The 22236-nt window shown below is 44.3% G+C and overlaps 1 protein-coding gene across 10 annotated transcripts in view; it reads left to right on the top strand.

Annotated features, from left to right (window-relative positions):
• Positions 1 to 22236, top strand: part of LOC110486634 (mitochondrial glutathione transporter SLC25A39) — a 25067-nt gene extending 2831 nt beyond the window's left edge. For 2 of the 10 annotated variants that reach the window (XM_021558385.3, XM_021558386.3), the window contains exons 2-12: positions 1234 to 1339; positions 6342 to 6401; positions 7007 to 7057; positions 19120 to 19229; positions 19408 to 19475; positions 19671 to 19795; positions 19991 to 20164; positions 20358 to 20467; positions 21188 to 21269; positions 21389 to 21469; positions 21584 to 22236. In XM_021558385.3, coding sequence (XP_021414060.2) covers positions 1243 to 1339; positions 6342 to 6401; positions 7007 to 7057; positions 19120 to 19229; positions 19408 to 19475; positions 19671 to 19795; positions 19991 to 20164; positions 20358 to 20467; positions 21188 to 21269; positions 21389 to 21469; positions 21584 to 21702 — 1077 coding nt within the window. In that variant the 5' untranslated portion in view covers positions 1234 to 1242 and the 3' untranslated portion in view covers positions 21703 to 22236. Of the gene's footprint in view, positions 1 to 1233; positions 1340 to 6341; positions 6402 to 7006; positions 7058 to 19119; positions 19230 to 19367; positions 19476 to 19670; positions 19796 to 19990; positions 20165 to 20357; positions 20468 to 21187; positions 21270 to 21388; positions 21470 to 21583 lie in introns of all 10 variants that reach the window. The other 8 variants (XM_090196880.1, XM_090196879.1, XM_021558387.3 and 5 more) reach the window with 5 other exon arrangements.

Genomic DNA, 22236 nt, shown 5'->3' with positions numbered 1-22236 from the left:
CTGCCCAAGTCATTGCATATTGCAGAAAATACATGAGTTCAGGGGCCTTGCTTTAACAAAGTTAACCATTTTCACTGTAGTGTCCAAAATGTCTTTCAAGCTGTCAGGCATAGTGGTTAGACCATTGGACTAGTAACCAAAAGGTTGCAAGATCAAATCCCCAAGCTGACAAGGTAAAAATATGTCGTTCTGCCCCTGAACAAGGAAGTTAACCCACTGTTCCTAGGCCGTCATTGAAAATAAGAATTTGTTCTTAACTGACATGTCTAGTTAAATAAAGGTAAAATAAAAACATTCCCTTGGCAGCAAGAGCCTCTCAGCAACACATTTGATCATATGCTTGAGATGGCTCCCTCTGATCAAGAACTGGGCTAGAAATGTTTATACATCTCCTCTAGAAACAATTAGCCCTATGTTAGTGGTACTGTAAAGAGAGAGGTAGATGTTCTCTCTTGTTGCTTTCTACACTCTTTCATTCATAACCTGCCAATTATTAATGTATCTTAGTAAACACGTTTGATATCACCCATTTCAATTTGCCATTTGTTATCACCCATTTTCAATTCGTCAGGTTCTAATCCCCCCCGCTGTCTGTATTAAATGTGAGCTTTGTCAATCTTCTGTGGATAGTAGTTTTTATGTTACCAGACGTGCTATTGTTTCAGTGAGGTGTTGTGGAAGTGTGTGGGGTTTGAAAACTGGGTGTAGTAGCTAGGAGAGGGGAGACGTGCACACAACAGATACCTTATCTTAGTGTGTCAAGCGCTCTATTATAAACCCTCCTATCCCACATGAACGAGGCTACTGTACGTCTAGTCACTATCACTTAGAAATAGACTCCTTAATAACAAGCTGTTTGTCATTTGGACTAGTAGTGGCTGTTGGCTATTCAAGGACCCCTAAGACACACGTTTGGATAATATGCAGGAGCCTAGGATTAGGCTAAGCTCAAGCTTTACAATAGTCATGCTGTTGTCCAGGCAGTGACCAGGCTGGCCGTCTTGCCCTGAGGACATTCTGTATTTTGTCTCAGTAATCAGGCACAGTTTGACAGAGTATAGCCTAGCTCAAAGCAGAGGCACTCCCCAACAGCCTTGTTTATTTCACATACAATGGAATCTGTCAAGCACTAACTAGCCTCTCATTAGAAGACAAAACTAAAGTAACACTATGACAATGACATTTGAGTAGTGTGGTTAAAGTTGATGTTTTCTGTCTCCCTGTCTGTCTCAGGTGGTCAGGATGGGGGAACGGCCTGTTGTTACCCCCTCAGCTGGGATCACTCCAGTGCAGCAGATGCTGGCCTCTGGCACTGGGGCGCTGCTCACATCAGTGTTCGGTAAGATCAATGTCCAATAGAGGGGCACAACAACAAACATGTCCTCTCTGCCAATAAATAAATAAACCTACCTAGGGGAATTTAGGGGAACCAGTAAAAGCACAGATTGCAAACACCAAGATGGTGGACTGAACACAGCTATGTAGACCACCTCGAGATAAAAACGTCATATTCAAAATCAGTAAGTTAGACTAAATATTAGCACTACACAATCTGGTGGGGAATATTAGCTCCTTCAATCTGGATAACAACACAAAACAAATCATAAGACTAGAGAAATGTATCAACAAATATGATGAAAACAAGCAACACCCAAACATGGCAGAGAGTAAGACAGGGGAACCTACTTCAAAATGAAAATGTGACTCTTCTACAGACACAGACAATTTAATATTTTCACCACCGGGACTGGTAAAGGACAAAACCCATCTGTTAAAATCAATAAATGACAAACTGGGTATACTTGAACTAGTCGGTGTTGGTCAATTTCTTCAACAGATGATCAGGTCTATATAATTATCAAACTTATATAATTATATATATATATACAGTGCCTTGCGAAAGTATTCGGCCCCCTTGAACTTTGCGACCTTTTGCCACATTTCAGGCTTCAAACATAAAGATATAAAACTGTATTTTTTTGTGAAGAATCAACAACAAGTGGGACACAATCATGAAGTAGAACGACATTTATTGGATATTTCAAACTTTTTTAACAAATCAAAAACTGAAAAATTGGACGTGCAAAATTATTCAGCCCCTTTACTTTCAGTGCAGTAAACTCTCCCCAGAAGTTCAGTGAGAATCTCTGAATGATCCAATGTTGACCTAAATGACTAATGATGATAAATACAATCCACCTGTGTGTAATCAAGTCTCCGTATAAATGCACCTGCACTGTGATAGTCTCAGAGGTCCGTCAAAAGCGCAGAGAGCATCATGAAGAACAAGGAACACACCAGGCAGGTCCGAGATACTGTTGTGAAGAAGTTTAAAGCCGGATTTGGATACAAAAATATTTCCCAAGCTTTAAACATCCCAAGGAGCACTGTGCAAGCGATAATATTGAAATGGAAGGAGTATCAGACCACTGCAAATCTACCAAGACCTGGCCGTCCCTCTAAACTTTCAGCTCATACAAGGAGAAGACTGATCAGAGATGCAGCCAAGAGGCCCATGATCACTCTGGATGAACTGCAGAGATCTACAGCTGAGGTAGGAGACTCTGTCCATAGGACAACAATCAGTCGTATATTGCACAAATCTGGCCTTTATGGAAGAGTGGCAAGAAGAAAGCCATTTCTTAAAGATATCCATAAAAAGTGTCATTTAAAGTTTGCCACAAGCCACCTGGGAGACACCAAACATGTGGAAGAAGGTGCTCTGGTCAGATGAAACCAAAAAACCAATGAAACCAAAATTGAACTTTTTGGCAACAATGCAAGACGTTATGTTTGGCGTAAAAGCAACACAGCTCATCACCCTGAACACACCATCCCCACTGTCAAACATGGTGGTGGCAGCATCATGGTTTGGGCCTGCTTTTCTTCAGCAGGGACAGGGAAGATGGTTAAAATTGATGGGAAGATGGATGGAGCCAAATACAGGACCATTCTGGAAGAAAACCTGATGGAGTCTGCAAAAGACCTGAGACTGGGACAGAGATTTGTCTTCCAACAAGACAACGATCCAAAACATAAAGCAAAATCTACAATGGAATGGTTCAAAAATAAACATATCCAGGTGTTAGAATGGCCAAGTCAAAGTCCAGACCTGAATCCAATCGAGAATCTGTGGAAAGAACTGAAAACTGCTGTTCACAAATGCTCTCCATCCAACCTCACTGAGCTCGAGCTGTTTTGCAAGGAGGAATGGGAAAAAATGTCAGTCTCTCGATGTGCAAAACTGATAGAGACATACCCCAAGCGACTTACAGCTGTAATCGCAGCAAAAGGTGGCGCTACAAAGTATTAACTTAAGGGGGCTGAATCATTTTGCACGCCCAATTTTTCAGTTTTTGATATGTTAAAAAAGTTTGAAATATCCAATAAATGTCGTTCCACTTCATGATTGTGTCCCACTTGTTGTTGATTCTTCACAAAAAAATACAGTTTTATATCTTTATGTTTGAAGCCTGAAATGTGGCAAAAGGTTGCAAAGTTCAAGGGGGCCGAATACTTTCGCAAGGCACTGTATATATATATATATATCAGTTGATGTCGAAAGTTTACATACACCTTAGCCAAATATATTTAAACTCAGTTTTTCACAATTCCTGACATTTAATCCTAGTAACAATTCCCCGTCTTAGGTCAGTTAGGATAACCACTTTATTTTAAGAATGTGAAATGTCAGAATAATAGTCGAGTGATTTATTTCAGATTGTATTTCTTTCATCACATTGCCAGTGTGTCAGAAGGTTTACATACACTCAATTTGTATTTGGTAGCATTGCCTTTAAATTGTTTAACTTGGGTCAATTGTTTTGGGTAGCCTTCCACAAGCTTCCCACAATAATTTTGGCCCATTCTTCCTGACAGAGCTGGTGTAACTGTCAGGTTTGTAGGCTTCCTTGTCGCACACGCTTTTTCCTGTTCTGCCCACACATTTTCTATAGGATTCAGGTCAGGGCTTTGTGATGGCCACTCCAATACCTTGAATTTGTTGTTCTTAGGCCATTTTGCCACAACTTTGGAAGTATGCATGGGGTCATTGTCCATTTGGAAGACCCATTTGCGACCAAGTTTTAACTTCCTGACTGATGTCTTAAGATGTTGCTTCAATACATCCACATAATTTTCCATCCTCATGATGCCATCTATTTTGTGAAGTGCACCAGTCCCTCCACAGCAAAGCACCTTCACAACATGATGCTGCCACTCCCGTGCTTCACAGTTGTGATGGTGTTCTTCGACTTGCAAGCCTCCCCATTTTTCCTCCAAACATAACGATGGTCATTATGGTCAAACAGTTCTATTTTTGTTTCATCAGACCAGAGGACATTTCTCCAAAAAGTACGATCTTTGTCCCCATGTGTAAACAATTGTACACTAAGTTGACTGTGCTTTTAAACAGCTTGGAAAATTCCCAAAAATTATGTAATGGCTTTCGAAGCTTCTGATAGGCTAATTGACATAATTTGAGTCAATTGAAGGTGTACCTGTAGATGTATTTCAAGGCCTACCTTCAAACTCAGTGCCTCTTTGCTTGACATTATGGGAAAATCTAAATAAATCTGTCAAGACCTCAGAAAAAAATGTAGACCTCCACAAGTCTGGTTCATCCTTGGGAGCAATTTCCAAACGCCTGAAGGTACCACGTTCATCTGTTTAAACAACAGTACGCCAGGATAAACACCATGGGACTACGCAGCAGTCATACCGCTCAGGAAGGAGACGTGTTCTGTCTCCTAGAGATGAACGTACTTTGGTGCAAAAAGTGCAAATCAATCCCAGAACAACAGCAAAGGACATTGCGAAGATGCTTGAGGAAACAGGTACAAAAGTATCTATATCCACAGTAAAATGACTCCTATATTGATATAACCTGAAAGGCCGCTTAGCAAGAAAGAAGCCACAGCTCCAAAACCACCATAAAAAGCCAGACTATGGTTTGCAACTGCACATGGGGACAAAGATTGTACTTTTTGGAGAAATGTCCTCTGGTCTAATAAAACAAAAATAGAACAGGACAACAAAGTCAAGGTATTTTAGTCGCCATCACAAAACCCTGACCTCAATCCCATAGAAAATTTGTGGGCAGAACTGAAAAAGCGTGTGTGAACAAGGATGTCTACAAACCTGACTCAGTTACACCAGCTCTGTCAGGAGGAATGGGCCATAATTCGCCCAACGTATTGTGGGAAGCTTGTGGAAGGCTACCTGAAAAGTTTGACCCAAGTTAAACAATTTAAAGTCAATGCTAACAAATACTAATTGAGTGCTTGTAAACTTCTGACCCACTGGGAATGTGATGACAGAAATAAAAGCTGAAATAAGTCATTCTTTCTAATATTATTCTGACATTTCACATTCTTAAAATAAAGTGGTGATCCTTACTGACCTAAGACGGGGAATTTTTACTAGGATTAAATGTCAGCAATTGTCAAATGTCAGCAAAAACTAGCATAGTTCAGTAGCCAGCTAGTTTAGCCAGGGAAAATGAGCTCGGACCTAGTGCGCATGTGTGCATGTGCCCCAGGCAAGTTCAGGAGACATATTATAGATTTTATACCCTGATATCAGGAGCTGGTGGCGAAAAGTGAGATTAATCAATTCAGAGACTGAAACAAATAAATCAAATGACAAATATTTAAGGAGAGTGAATCGATTTACCCTACTGAAATCAATTGTAACAAAGCTTTATTAGATACTGTCTCTACAGAATTAGCTAGCTTGTTGACCACACTGATTTTCATCAGGTTACGAGCAGGATTACGATTCATGATATCAAGACTTGATCTGCACTCTTTTAGCTGTTGAAAAATGAAATGTTTGTAAAAAAAAAAAGAAAAAAAGTATGTATAAAAATGATTAAATGTTATTAAATATGTACATAATTTACATGAGCTCTCTGCCTAGCCTGCCACTAGGTGCCATGGCAACTGTAGAACTAGGATGAAATGTTCCATGGGTGACCGAAGCCTCCACGACAACACAGGAGTCTGCCACAACTGCATCAGAGGCTGTCACTGGTTCACTTTGTGTGTCCATCTGAGCTCCACTCCAGTCTGGTTGTACAGGTTGAGATCTGGCTAGTGTGACCAGACTACAAAGCCTGCGGAACTAGTGTCCAAGCCTTGTGTGTAGGAACAGCCCCCCCCCACAGATTTTTTTCAGAGAAGACACCGTTCTAGAACACTATTCCATTTTCCCAGATCCACTCACACACTGCACCTCACACAAGCATACGCTCACACTCATGTATGCAGGTGTTCCTCATTGATGAGACCCATGATGGGTGTAAATAGATCAGTATAATTGAATCTGTCTCTCTTTCACAGTCACACCACTGGACGTGGTGAAGATAAGGCTGCAGGCCCAGCAAACACCATTCTATCAAGGTAGAACACTAACAGATAACATTCACTGCTTATACGATGAGTCTGCTTATTGCTTCTTACCATTGCGGGGATAGTCTAAGTATTAGATGTTTATGTCCCCACTCCCCACCCCTGAAAACTGGGGAGGCAGGTAGCCTAGTGGTTAGCACATTGGGCCAGTAACCGAAAGGTTGCTAGATTGAATCCCCGAGCTGACGTGGTATAAATCTGTTGTTCTGCCCCTGAACAAGGCAGTTAACCCACGGTTCATAGGCCGTCATTGTAAATAAGAATTTGTTCTTCGCTGACTTTTCTAGTTAAATAATAAAAAAATTATAAATTAAATAAATAAAGTCAACTGCACTGTCATCACTTTCCCTGTGAGAGACTACATTCAGCCTCTTGCCCATCTGCTCCCTAAGCCTAAATAATAGAAGAGGGGTTGAGGTAAAGGGGGTTTAGAAGTCCTTATGTCGGCAACCTTCGGCAGCCATGTCAGGCTACATTTAGTGGAATGTGAGACATGCTTTAGCTTTTCTCTGCTCAAATGATTATTTTGTGTGTCTTGTGCTCTTTGATTCTCTCCATCTCTGTGTTTCTATCTCTCTCTTTGCTTTGTTTCATAGCTTTAGCTGCTGACTCTGCTTCATGGAGTGGTGTAATCCGCCCCTCCAAATGTGAGTAAACCCGCCGGCGCCGCTCGCTGCATGCCCAGACTTTGCCCAGTCTGACTGACTACATGTGCCTATCTGGTACTGCTCTGCCAATATGACCTACTAACAAACTGGGTTTCCTGGGAAAACAAAACAAATGCGCTTTAACCATAGTCTGAGCAAATTGATTTTGAAATCTTTGGCAATTATATGTACCCTCTGTTAGAGGTCGACCGATTATGATTTTTCAACGCCGATACTGATTATTGGAGGACCAAAAACGCTGATACCGATTAATCGGCCGATTAAAAAAAAAAAATATATATATATATATATATATATATGTTTTTTATTTGTAATAATGACAATTACAACAATACTGAATTAACACTTATTTTAACTTAATATAAAACATCAATAAAATCAATTTAGCCTCAAATAAATAATGAAACATGTTCAATTTGGTTTAAATAATGAAAAAACAAAGTGTTGGAGAAGAAAGTAATATGTGCCATGTAAAAAAGCTAACATTTAAGTTCCTTGCTCAGAACATGAGAACATGAAAGTTGGTGGTTCCTTTTAACATGAGACTTCAATATACCAAGGTAAGAGGTTTTAGGTTGTAGTTAATATAGTATTTATAGGACTATTTCTCTCTATACCATTTGTATTTCATATACCTTTGACTATTGGATGTTCTTATAGGCACTTTAGTATTGCCAGTGTAACAGTATAGCTTCCGTCCTCCTCCTCGCCCCTACCTGGGCTCGAACCAGGAACACATCGACAACAGCCACACTCGAAGCATCGTTACCCATCGCTCCACAAAAGCCGCGGCCCTTGCAGCGCAAGGGGAATAACTACTCCAAATCTAAAAGCGAGTGACGTTTGAAACAGTATTAGCGCACACCCAGCTAACTAGCTAGCCATAACTAACTAGCTAGCCGTTACACCAGCCATTAGGCTGATAGGCTTGAAGTCATAAACAGCTCTGTGCTTGCGAAGAGCTGCTGGCAAAACGCACGAAAGTGCTGTTTGAATGAATGATTACGGGCCTGCTGCTGCTCAGACTGCTCTATAAATCAGACTTAATTATAACATAACAACACACAGAAATACGAGCCATTGGTCATTAATATGATCGAATCCAGAAACTATCGGAACCGTTCGGTAATTTATCTAACGGGTGGCATCCCTAAGTCTAAATATTCTTGTTACATTGCACAACCTTCAATGTATGTCATACTTACGTAAAATTCTGGCAAATTCGTTCGCAATGAGCCAGGCAGCCCAAACTGTTGCATATACCCTGACTCTGCGTGCAATGAACGCAAGAGAAATGACACAATTTCACCTGGTTAATATTGCCTGCTAAACTGGATTAGTAGTTATAACTAGTGATTATGATTGATTGTTTTTATAAGATAAGTTTAATGCTAGATAACAATTTACCTTGGCTTCTTCTGCATTCGCGTAACAGGCAGGCTACTCGTGGAGTGCAATTGTTAGAGCGTTGGACTAGTTAACTGTGCGGTTGGAAGATTGGAACCCCTGAGCTGACAAGGTAATAATCTGTCGTTTTGCCCCTGAACAGGCAGTTAACCCACAGTTCCTAGGCAGTCATTGGAAATAAGAATGTGTTCTTAACTGACTTGCCTAGTTAAATAAAAGGTCAAAAAAAAAAATGTACAATCGGAAATCGGCGCCCAAAAATACCGATTTCTGATTGTTATGAAAACTTGAAATCGGCCGTAATTAATCGGCCATTCCTGGGGGATGTATAATCGATGGGGGATGTATAATCGATGCAACGCTGGGGGATGTATAATCGATGCAACGCTGGGGGATGTATAATCGATGCAAAGCTGTGGGCTGTATAATCGATGCAACGCTGGGGGCTGTATAATCGATGGGGGCTGTATAATCGATGGGGGATGTATAATCGATGGGGGATGTATAATCGATGCAACGCTGGGGGATGTATAATCGATGGGGGCTGTATAATCGATGGGGGATGTATAATCGATGGGGGATGTATAATCGATGCAACGCTGGGGGATGTATAATCGGTGCACCGCTGGGGGATGTATAATCGATGCAACGCTGGGGATGTATAATCGATGGGGGATGTATAATCGATGCAACGCTGGGGGATGTATAATCGATGCACCGCTGGGGGCTGTATAATCGATGCACCGCTGGGGGATGTATAATCGATGCAACGCTGGGGGATGTATAATCGATGCACCACTGGGGGATGTATAATCGATGCAACGCTGGGGATGTATAATCGATGGGGGATGTATAATCGATGCACCGCTGGGGGCTGTATAATCGATGCACCGCTGGGGGATGTATAATCGATGCACCGCTGGGGGCTGTATAATCGATGCAACGCTGGGGGATGTATAATCGATGCAACGCTGGGGGATGTATAATCGGTGCACCGCTGGGGGATGTATAATCGGTGCACCGCTGTGGGATGTATAATCGATGGGGGATGTATAATCGATGCACCGCTGGGGGATGTATAATCGATGCAACGCTGGGGATGTATAATCGATGCAACGCTGGGGGATGTATAATCGATGCAACGCTGGGGGATGTATAATCGATGCACCGCTGGGGGATGTATAATCGGTGCACCGCTGGGGGATGTATAATCAATGCAACGCTGGGGAATGTATAATCGATGCACCGCTGGGGGATGTATAATCAATGCAACGCTGGGGGATGTATAATCAATGCAACGCTGGGGGATGTATAATCGATGCAACGCTGGGGGATGTATAATCAATGCAACGCTGGGGGATGTATAATCAATGCAACGCTGGGGGATGTATAATCAATGCAACGCTGGGGGATGTATAATCGATGCAACGCTGGGGGATGTATAATCGATGCAACGCTGGGGGATGTATAATCGATGCACCGCTGGGGGATGTATAATCAATGCAACGCTGGGGGCTGTATAATCGATGCAACGCTGGGGGATGTATAATCGATGGGGGATGTATAATCGATGCAACGCTGGGGGATGTATAATCGATGCAACGCTGGGGGATGTATAATCGATGCACCGCTGGGGATGTATAATCGATGCACTGCTGGGGGCTGTATAATCGATGCAACGCTGGGGGATGTATAATCGATGGGGGATGTATAATCGATGGGGGATGTATAATCGATGGGGGATGTATAATCGATGCAACGCTGGGGGATGTATAATCGATGCACCGCTGGGGGCTGTATAATCGATGCACCGCTGGGGGCTGTATAATCGATGCACCGCTGGGGGCTGTATAATCGATGCACCGCTGGGGGATGTATAATCGATGGGGGATGTATAATCGATGCAACGCTGGGGGATGTATAATCGGTGCACCGCTGGGGGATGTATAATCGATGGGGGATGTATAATCGATGGGGGATGTATAATCGATGCACCGCTGGGGGATGTATAATCGATGCACCGCTGGGGATGTATAATCGATGCACCGCTGGGGGCTGTATAATCGATGCAACGCTGGGGGATGTATAATCGATGGGGGATGTATAATCGATGGGGGATGTATAATCGATGCACCGCTGGGGGATGTATAATCGGTGCACCGCTGGGGGCTGTATAATCGATGCAACGCTGGGGGATGTATAATCGATGGGGGATGTATAATCGATGGGGGATGTATAATCGATGCACCGCTGGGGGATGTATAATCGGTGCACCGCTGGGGGCTGTATAATCGATGCACCACTGGGGGATGTATAATCGATGCAACGCTGGGGATGTATAATCGATGGGGGATGTATAATCAATGCAACGCTGGGGGATGTATAATCGATGCACCACTGGGGGATGTATAATCGATGCAACGCTGGGGATGTATAATCGATGGGGGATGTATAATCGATGCAACGCTGGGGATGTATAATCGATGGGGGATGTATAATCAATGCAACGCTGGGGGATGTATAATCGATGCACCACTGGGGGATGTATAATCGGTGCACCGCTGGGGATGTATAATCGATGGGGGATGTATAATCGATGCAACGCTGGGGGATGTATAATCGATGCAACGCTGGGGGATGTATAATCAATGCAACGCTGGGGGATGTATAATCAATGCAACGCTGGGGGATGTATAATCGATGCAACGCTGGGGGATGTATAATCAATGCAACGCTGGGGGATGTATAATCGGTGCACCGCTGGGGATGTATAATCGATGGGGGATGTATAATCGATGCAACGCTGGGGGATGTATAATCGATGCAACGCTGGGGGATGTATAATCGATGGGGGATGTATAATCGATGCACCGCTGGGGGCTGTATAATCGATGCACCGCTGGGGGATGTATAATCGATGCAACGCTGGGGGATGTATAATCGATGCAACGCTGGGGGATGTATAATCGATGCAACGCTGGGGGATGTATAATCGATGCAACGCTGGGGGATGTATAATCCATGCAAAGCTGGGGGATGTATAATCGATGCAACGCTGGGGGATGTATAATCGATGCACCGCTGGGGGATGTATAATCGATGCAACGCTGGGGGGATGTATAATCGATGGGGGATGTATAATCGATGCACCGCTGGGGGATGTATAATCGATGCACCGCTGGGGGATGTATAATCGATGCAACGCTGGGGGATGTATAATCTATGCAACGCTGGGGGATGTATAATCGATGCAACGCTGGGGGATGTATAATCGATGCACCGCTGGGGATGTATAATCGATGCAACGCTGGGGGATGTATAATCGGTGCACCGCTGGGGGCTGTATAATCGATGCACCACTGGGGGATGTATAATCGATGCAACGCTGGGGATGTATAATCGATGGGGGATGTATAATCAATGCAACGCTGGGGGATGTATAATCGATGTATAATCGATGCAACGCTGGGGATGTATAATCGATGCAACGCTGGGGGATGTATAATCGATGCAACGCTGGGGGATGTATAATCAATGCAACGCTGGGGGATGTATAATCAATGCAACGCTGGGGGATGTATAATCAATGCAACGCTGGGGGATGTATAATCGGTGCACCGCTGGGGATGTATAATCGATGGGGGATGTATAATCGATGCAACGCTGGGGGATGTATAATCGATGCAACGCTGGGGGATGTATAATCGATGGGGGATGTATAATCGATGCACCGCTGGGGGCTGTATAATCGATGCACCGCTGGGGGATGTATAATCGATGCAACGCTGGGGGATGTATAATCGATGCAACGCTGGGGGATGTATAATCGATGCAACGCTGGGGGATGTATAATCGATGCAACGCTGGGGGATGTATAATCCATGCAACGCTGGGGGATGTATAATCGATGCAACGCTGGGGGATGTATAATCGATGCACCGCTGGGGGATGTATAATCGATGCAACGCTGGGGGATGTATAATCGATGGGGGATGTATAATCGATGCACCGCTGGGGGATGTATAATCGATGCACCGCTGGGGGATGTATAATCGATGCAACGCTGGGGGATGTATAATCGATGCAACGCTGGGGGATGTATAATCGATGCAACGCTGGGGGATGTATAATCGATGCACCGCTGGGGGATGTATAATCGATGCAACGCTGGGGGATGTATAATCGATGCACCGCTGGGGGATGTATAATCGATGGGGGCTGTATAATCGATGGGGGATGTATAATCGATGGGGGATGTATAATCGATGCACCGCTGGGGGATGTATAATCGATGGGGGATGTATAATCGATGCACCGCTGGGGGCTGTATAATCGATGCACCGCTGGGGGATGTATAATCGATGCAACGCTGGGGGATGTATAATCGATGGGGGATGTATAATCGATGCACCGCTGGGGATGTATAATCGATGGGGGATGTATAATCGATGCAACGCTGGGGGATGTATAATCGATGGGGGCTGTATAATCGATGGGGGATGTATAATCGATGCACCGCTGGGGGATGTATAATCGATGGGGGATGTATAATCGATGCACCGCTGGGGATGTATAATCGATGCACCGCTGGGGATGTATAATCGATGGGGGATGTATAATCGATGCAACGCTGGGGGATGTATAATCGATGGGGGCTGTATAATCGATGGGGGATGTATAATCGATGGGGGATGTATAATCGATGCACCGCTGGGGGATGTATAATCGATGGGGGATGAATAATCGATGCACCGCTGGGGGCTGTATAATCGATGCACCGCTGGGGGATGTATAATCGATGCACCGCTGGGGGATGTATAATCGATGCAACGCTGGGGATGTATAATCGATGGGGGATGTATAATCAATGCAACGCTGGGGGATGTATAATCGATGCACCACTGGGGGATGTATAATCGATGCAACGCTGGGGATGTATAATCGATGGGGGATGTATAATCGATGCAACGCTGGGGATGTATAATCGATGGGGGATGTATAATCAATGCAACGCTGGGGGATGTATAATCGATGCACCACTGGGGGATGTATAATCGGTGCACCGCTGGGGATGTATAATCGATGGGGGATGTATAATCGATGCAACGCTGGGGGATGTATAATCGATGCAACGCTGGGGGATGTATAATCAATGCAACGCTGGGGGATGTATAATCAATGCAACGCTGGGGGATGTATAATCGATGCAACGCTGGGGGATGTATAATCAATGCAACGCTGGGGGATGTATAATCGGTGCACCGCTGGGGATGTATAATCGATGGGGGATGTATAATCGATGCAACGCTGGGGGATGTATAATCGATGCAACGCTGGGGGATGTATAATCGATGGGGGATGTATAATCGATGCACCGCTGGGGGCTGTATAATCGATGCACCGCTGGGGGATGTATAATCGATGCAACGCTGGGGGATGTATAATCGATGCAACGCTGGGGGATGTATAATCGATGCAACGCTGGGGGATGTATAATCGATGCAACGCTGGGGGATGTATAATCCATGCAAAGCTGGGGGATGTATAATCGATGCAACGCTGGGGGATGTATAATCGATGCACCGCTGGGGGATGTATAATCGATGCAACGCTGGGGGGATGTATAATCGATGGGGGATGTATAATCGATGCACCGCTGGGGGATGTATAATCGATGCACCGCTGGGGGATGTATAATCGATGCAACGCTGGGGGATGTATAATCGATGCAACGCTGGGGGATGTATAATCGATGCAACGCTGGGGGATGTATAATCGATGCACCGCTGGGGATGTATAATCGATGCAACGCTGGGGGATGTATAATCGGTGCACCGCTGGGGGCTGTATAATCGATGCACCACTGGGGGATGTATAATCGATGCAACGCTGGGGATGTATAATCGATGGGGGATGTATAATCAATGCAACGCTGGGGGATGTATAATCGATGCACCACTGGGGGATGTATAATCGATGCAACGCTGGGGATGTATAATCGATGCAACGCTGGGGGATGTATAATCGATGCAACGCTGGGGGATGTATAATCAATGCAACGCTGGGGGATGTATAATCAATGCAACGCTGGGGGATGTATAATCAATGCAACGCTGGGGGATGTATAATCGGTGCACCGCTGGGGATGTATAATCGATGGGGGATGTATAATCGATGCAACGCTGGGGGATGTATAATCGATGCAACGCTGGGGGATGTATAATCGATGGGGGATGTATAATCGATGCACCGCTGGGGGCTGTATAATCGATGCACCGCTGGGGGATGTATAATCGATGCAACGCTGGGGGATGTATAATCGATGCAACGCTGGGGGATGTATAATCGATGCAACGCTGGGGGATGTATAATCGATGCAACGCTGGGGGATGTATAATCCATGCAACGCTGGGGGATGTATAATCGATGCAACGCTGGGGGATGTATAATCGATGCACCGCTGGGGGATGTATAATCGATGCAACGCTGGGGGATGTATAATCGATGGGGGATGTATAATCGATGCACCGCTGGGGGATGTATAATCGATGCACCGCTGGGGGATGTATAATCGATGCAACGCTGGGGGATGTATAATCGATGCAACGCTGGGGGATGTATAATCGATGCAACGCTGGGGGATGTATAATCGATGCACCGCTGGGGGATGTATAATCGATGCAACGCTGGGGGATGTATAATCGATGCACCGCTGGGGGATGTATAATCGATGGGGGCTGTATAATCGATGGGGGATGTATAATCGATGGGGGATGTATAATCGATGCACCGCTGGGGGATGTATAATCGATGGGGGATGTATAATCGATGCACCGCTGGGGGCTGTATAATCGATGCACCGCTGGGGGATGTATAATCGATGCAACGCTGGGGGATGTATAATCGATGGGGGATGTATAATCGATGCACCGCTGGGGATGTATAATCGATGGGGGATGTATAATCGATGCAACGCTGGGGGATGTATAATCGATGGGGGCTGTATAATCGATGGGGGATGTATAATCGATGCACCGCTGGGGGATGTATAATCGATGGGGGATGTATAATCGATGCACCGCTGGGGATGTATAATCGATGCACCGCTGGGGATGTATAATCGATGGGGGATGTATAATCGATGCAACGCTGGGGGATGTATAATCGATGGGGGCTGTATAATCGATGGGGGATGTATAATCGATGCACCGCTGGGGGATGTATAATCGATGGGGGATGTATAATCGATGCACCGCTGGGGGCTGTATAATCGATGCACCGCTGGGGGATGTATAATCGATGCACCGCTGGGGGATGTATAATCGATGCGACGCTGGGGGATGTATAATCGATGGGGGATGTATAATCGATGCACCGCTGGGGATGTATAATCGATGGGGGATGTATAATCGATGCAACGCTGGGGGATGTATAATCGATGGGGGCTGTATAATCGATGGGGGATGTATAATCGATGGGGGATGTATAATCGATGCAACGCTGGGGGATGTATAATCGATGCACCGCTGGGGGATGTATAATCAATGGGGGCTGTATAATCGATGCAACGCTGGGGGATGTATAATCGATGCAACGCTGGGGGATGTATAATCGATGCAACGCTGGGGGATGTATAATCGATGCACCGCTGGGGGATGTATAATCGATGGGGGATGTATAATCGATGCACCACTGGGGGATGTATAATCGATGCAACGCTGGGGGATGTATAATCGATGCACCGCTGGGGGATGTATAATCCATGCAACGCTGGGGGATGTATAATCGATGGGGGATGTATAATCGATGCACCGCTGGGGGATGTATAATCGGTCCACCGCTGGGGGCTGTATAATCGATGGGGGATGTATAATCGATGCAACTCTGGGGGATGTATAATCGATGGGGGATGTATAATCGATGCAACGCTGGGGGATGTATAATCGATGCAACGCTGGGGGATGTATAATCGATGGGGGATGTATAATCGATGCAACGCTGGGGGATGTATAATCGATGCAACGCTGGGGGATGTATAATCGATGCACCGCTGGGGGATGTATAATCGATGCAACGCTGGGGGATGTATAATCGATGCACCGCTGGGGGATGTATAATCGATGCAACGCTGGGGAATGTATAATCGATGCACCGCTGGGGGATGTATAATCGATGCAAAGCTGAGGGCTGTATAATCGATGCAACGCTGAGGGATGTATAATCGATGGGGGATGTATAATCGATGGGGGATGTATAATCGATGCAAAGCTGGGGGCTGTATAATCGATGCAACGCTGGGGGATGTATAATCGGTGCACCGCTGGGGAATGTATAATCGATGCACCGCTGGGGGATGTATAATCGATGCAAAGCTGAGGGCTGTATAATCGATGCAACGCTGGGGGATGTATAATCGATGGGGGATGTATAATCGATGGGGGATGTATAATCGATGCAAAGCTGGGGGCTGTATAATCGATGCAACGCTGGGGGATGTATAATCGGTGCACCGCTGGGGGATGTATAATCGATGCACCGCTGGGGGATGTATAATCGATGCAACGCTGGGGGATGTATAATCAATGCACCGCTGGGGGATGTATAATCGATGCACTGCTGGGGGCTGTATAATCGATGCAACGCTGGGGGATGTATAATCGGTGCACCGCTGGGGGATGTATAATCGATGCACCGCTGGGGGATGTATAATCGATGGGGGATGTATAATCAATGCACCGCTGGGGGATGTATAATCGATGCACCGCTGGGGGATGTATAATCGATGCAACGCTGGGGGATGTATAATCGGTGCACCGCTGGGGGATGTATAATCGATGGGGGATGTATAATCGATGCACCGCTGGGGGCTGTATAATTGATGGGGGCTGTATAATCGATGCACCGCTGGGGGCTGTATAATTGGTTAGATAAAATACCAAATGGTTCCGTATTTCACTGAAATAATAAACGTTTTGTTTTCGAAATGATAGTTTCCAGATTCGACCATATTAATGACCAAAGGCTCGTATTTCTGTGTGTTATTATGTTATAATTAAGTCTATGATTTGATATTTGATAGAGCAGTCTGACTGAGCGATGGTAGGCAGCAGCAGGCTCGTAAGCATTCATTCAAACAGCACTTTTGTGCGTTTTGCCAGCAGCTCTATAATGTGGAACATAAACTGATGGAACATTTTATATCTGTTACACTGGCAATACTAAAGTGCCTATAAGAACATCCAATAGTCAAAGGTAAATGAAATACAAATGGTATAGAGAGAACTAGTCCTATAAATACTATATTAATTACAACCTAAAACCTCTTATCTTGGAATATTGAAGTCTCATGTTAAAAGGAACCACCAACTTTCATATGTTCTCATGTTCTGAGCAAGGAACTCAAACATTAGCTTTTTTACATGGCACATATTGCATTTTTACTTCTCCAACACTTTGTTTTTGCATTATTTAAACCAAATTGAACGTTTTATTTATTTGAGGCTAAATTGATTTTTATTGATGTATTATATTAAGTTAAATTAAGTGTTAATTCAGTATTGTTGTAATTGTCAGTATTACAAATACATTTGTTTTTTAAATCTGCCGATTAATCGGTATCGTCTTTTTTTGGTCCTCCAATCGGTAACGGAGTTGAAAAATCATAATTGGTCGACCTCTAATGTCTATATATGTGTGTGTGTGTGTGTGTGTGTATATATATATATATATAAAACTTCATACTCTTCCTCATTGCACCCTTATACTCTGAGCTGAATGATTATATGGGTTACAGCCATGGCGCTCTCTCTCTATCTCTCCACTCAGCTACACCATAACTCACTCTGAACATTTTATAAAGAAAACTAAGGGAAATTTGCGCAGATATTGTAACCAGCTAGTTAGTATTAGCATATTGAACTTCACAAGGAAATGATGTGGTAACAATGAGTGCTTTCTGGTACTTGAAAGAATTCAACATGATTCGTAGCTACCGGGTATCAAATTGTGCCTTGTGGTACTTGTGTTTATGAATCTCAAAGAAAGTAGTTCATAGGTTATACTGTATAACACTTATTTTACTATGTAATTGTCTATTACTAGAGGAGCTTGTTTGTTTGTTTATAGATTTCTCCTCAAATACTTTGCCTTGGATTGACCATTTGCCAATACCTAAAATAAGGCAAACACTAGTAGTCCAGAGCAGGCCTTGGCTAGAGCAGCCTTGGTGTTATCGTCCCCAGTGTCTGTCTGACCGGTCATTGCCATAACCTCTGTTATTAATAGCTTATCTAACCTCTGTCATGGACACCCTCACATCAATATAAGTTCAACTATTGACTGAAAAACAAACTGTTAAAGTATTATTTTTTATTTTTTACCAATGTCATTATTTTACAGAACTATTGAATATCCATTCATTTGACATAGAACTAGAAGCTATAGATGTATCAAACGGACATACTGTAATTACACATGAATGCGTGCCCTACAGAGACGCCAACATTTGGCATTACTCCCAGTAGGTTCACATTTACCTATCTATAGTATAGATAGAAGTAGAGCATGTCTCATACAGTAACATATTAACCAGTATGGTTGTTTTGGTGACCTTGTTCTTGTGTTTTGTGTCTCAGGGAAGTGCTTCCTGTATTGTAATGGCCTGATGGATCACATCTATGTGTGTCAGTATGGGGCCAGCTGCACCAGCTGGTACAAAACACCAACCCACTTCAGTGGCACCCTGGTAAGAGACTCAGAATCCTCTTATTCACTCCCACCAACACAGCACAACATCACCTGGTTTGACATAGTTAAAACACTGGATGGGGAACGACCTGTCTTTTGAAGTCCCAAATGTTTGTATTTTTTTGGAACTCCACAGTTCCCAAGGACAAACACGGTGTGGTGTTTGTTTTTCTCAGGATGCTTTTGTGAAGATCACGCGCAACGAGGGGGTCAGGTCTCTGTGGAGCGGGCTGCCTCCCACACTGTGAGTCACTGGGGTATTTCAAGTACATGTATTTGTAATAAAGAACGGTAACGAGCGATCAGTCCTTGATTGTATAAAAGAGAAAAACTCAGAACTATGACTTCATGGTTTCAATTTCAGTGTGTTGTTTTGCACCTAATCATGTAACAGCTTGCAGAGCTTTGAGATTGACAGTTTCTTGCTGTTTGTGTACAGGGTGATGGCGGTGCCTGCCACGGTCATCTACTTCACCTGCTATGACCAGCTCAGAGACTTACTGCGCTACGGCATGGGGTTCCAAGGCAACTACATCCCCCTGGTGGCTGGGGGTCTCTCTAGACGTAAGTGGACTACATGGGACGGGGATTCACAATGTCTTGAAGTTGATTAAGTCTTGATTATGATACAGTTCAGTTGTCACACACCACACTAAGAATGTAGATGTATAATAATGCCATTATTACATTGTTCCCTTCTGTAATGTGTTTGTTGCTGCCCCTCTTCCGTTGACTCCCCCATGTCTGTGTGTTCTCCAGTGGGAGCAGTGAGTGTGATCAGCCCATTAGAGCTGGTGCGTACCAAGATGCAGTCCCGGAAGCTGACCTACAGCGAGCTGAGGGTGTGTATCCGCTCTAGTGTTGCCCAGGATGGCTGGCTGTCCCTGTGGAGGGGCTTGGGACCCACCGTCCTACGAGACGTCCCCTTCTCAGGTGAGACTTCACCTCCATGGACGTTATGTCACTAACCATTTATCTGTCACTGCTAGGGCTTAGTTGGACTGGTTGATAGTAGTTGGGGGTTACATAATGAAGACTGCCTGTGTGGGTGAATAATAAATACTATCTTCGGTGTGATAATGTTTCTCAGTGACTTTTCAACCTGACTGTTTTTCTGTGTGTGCAGCCCTGTACTGGTTCAACTATGAGCTGGTGAAGGCCCATCTGTGTGATCAGTACAATGTGTCTCAGGCCACCTTCTCCATCAGCTTCACAGCAGGGGCCATCTCTGGAGCTGTGAGAATCTCATTAATATCACTACTGGGAATTTACAATGCATGTTAAGCAGATGTCTTATATTAGATTTCATGAAGAAGATGATGGATGGTTTGTACATTGCAAGGTGTATACAGCTAAATAGTCAAATTATTTTTTTCCCGCTCCTATTCTTTTCAGTTTACTGTAAGTGAGGCAGAGGTGTGTTTTATTATAGGTAGATCATTGACAAATATGGAGAAGAGTTCAGTGTGCTATCTCTCACCAGGAAAGGAAAGCCAGTTGTAAACACAGATGTTATTTGTATTTAAGACAGAAAGAGGCCATGATAAATAAAATCAAATGCCTCTCCCTGCTGAAAACAGGCCTGTTTGTTTAGAGATTCTCTCATATGTGAGAGAAGTGGACACACTTACTTAGCCTAGATCTGTAGTAAAACAGGAAGTTCCCTGTCAAATCATGGAAGTTCGACAGTCCTCTCATGAGTTATTATAAGGGTTGAGTTGACACCAGAAAAAAATAGAGAATTGCTGTGTCATTGTGACAACCATTAGACTGTTGATAATTGATAACAGGTGGACCCCCTGGTTAAAGCCTGTTTTTAGTGTTTCACCTGTCTAGTTACATAACGTACTGCTGATCAATAGATCAGGGGGTAAGTTATGTTGATTTCACTGGGTATTGTTGTTGATTTCACTGTGTATTGCTTATAGAGAGTGTGTCTATTGTCTTCTGTCCCAGGTTGCTGCCATCATGACTCTACCTTTTGACGTGGTGAAGACACGAAGACAGATCCAACTGGGAGAGATGGAGACACTGGGAGGTGTGTAATTACAGGGTCTTATGTACCCATATGGCCATTCACGTCTGAAATCGTATTTTATCCTCTGATAGAACGTAGGATTGCCCACTAAATCTCTGTCTTTCTCCCCTTCCTCCTAGTCCCTGTGAAGTATCCCACATCCACATGGCAAATCATGAGGGGAATTTTGGCTGAATCGGGATACAGAGGGCTCTTTGCAGGTAAGTCCAAAGATATATAAAAAATATATATTTGCAATGCCTGAAGCGCTGTTATAGTAAGCAGTCTGAATGGAGGACTAAATCAGGTAAATTGTGTCTCTTTATCCCCCTCAGGTTTCCTACCCAGGGTGATCAAAGTTGCCCCAGCCTGTGCTGTCATGATCAGCACATATGAGTTTGGGAAGATCTTCTTCCAGAAGATGAACCTTGACCGGGAGCAACAGGCCTGCTGAGGGGCTGTGTGTGTGGAGAAGCAGGGTTGGCTACCTTCTTCTGGGGCAGAATGGGAAGAGACTATTAGCAGCAGCCAATGCACAGGCTTTTTTGTCTGTTTTCTAGCCCTTTCTATTGGCCCACAGGGAGGCTACTCCTACAACTGTGAACACTGTCATACGTGTATCCATGAATGTGTCCATTAGTTAAATTCAGAACTGTGGGGGAACGGCCCTGTGACCTAAGGCTTATTCAGACTTTAGCATGCTTTAGCATGCTTGCACGCTAAAAGGTGTTCATCTTTGCTAGTACAGCCCCCTGCTGTTCATACCCGGGAGAACACTTCTAACAACAACCCTAAAAAAACTGCATGCAAAGTAATCCATTCAATCAAGACCTTCCCTTCAACTACTAGCCCAGACCAAATGCATGGTTGAGCTGAGATGAGTGGATATTCTTAATGTAGCATTCTCTCATATTGATTTGTCATCTGACCAATGGTAGCCTACTATTCAATGTCCATTTTTGTGATGGGAATAAATACCATGTAGGTA

The sequence above is a fragment of the Oncorhynchus mykiss genome, chromosome 13, assembly GCF_057628025.1.
Source record: "Oncorhynchus mykiss isolate SJ-2025 chromosome 13, ASM5762802v1, whole genome shotgun sequence".
NCBI classification, from domain to species: domain Eukaryota; kingdom Metazoa; phylum Chordata; class Actinopteri; order Salmoniformes; family Salmonidae; genus Oncorhynchus; species Oncorhynchus mykiss.
Note: the sequence above shows the minus strand (reverse complement) of the source record. Positions and strands in the feature narration are given on the sequence as shown.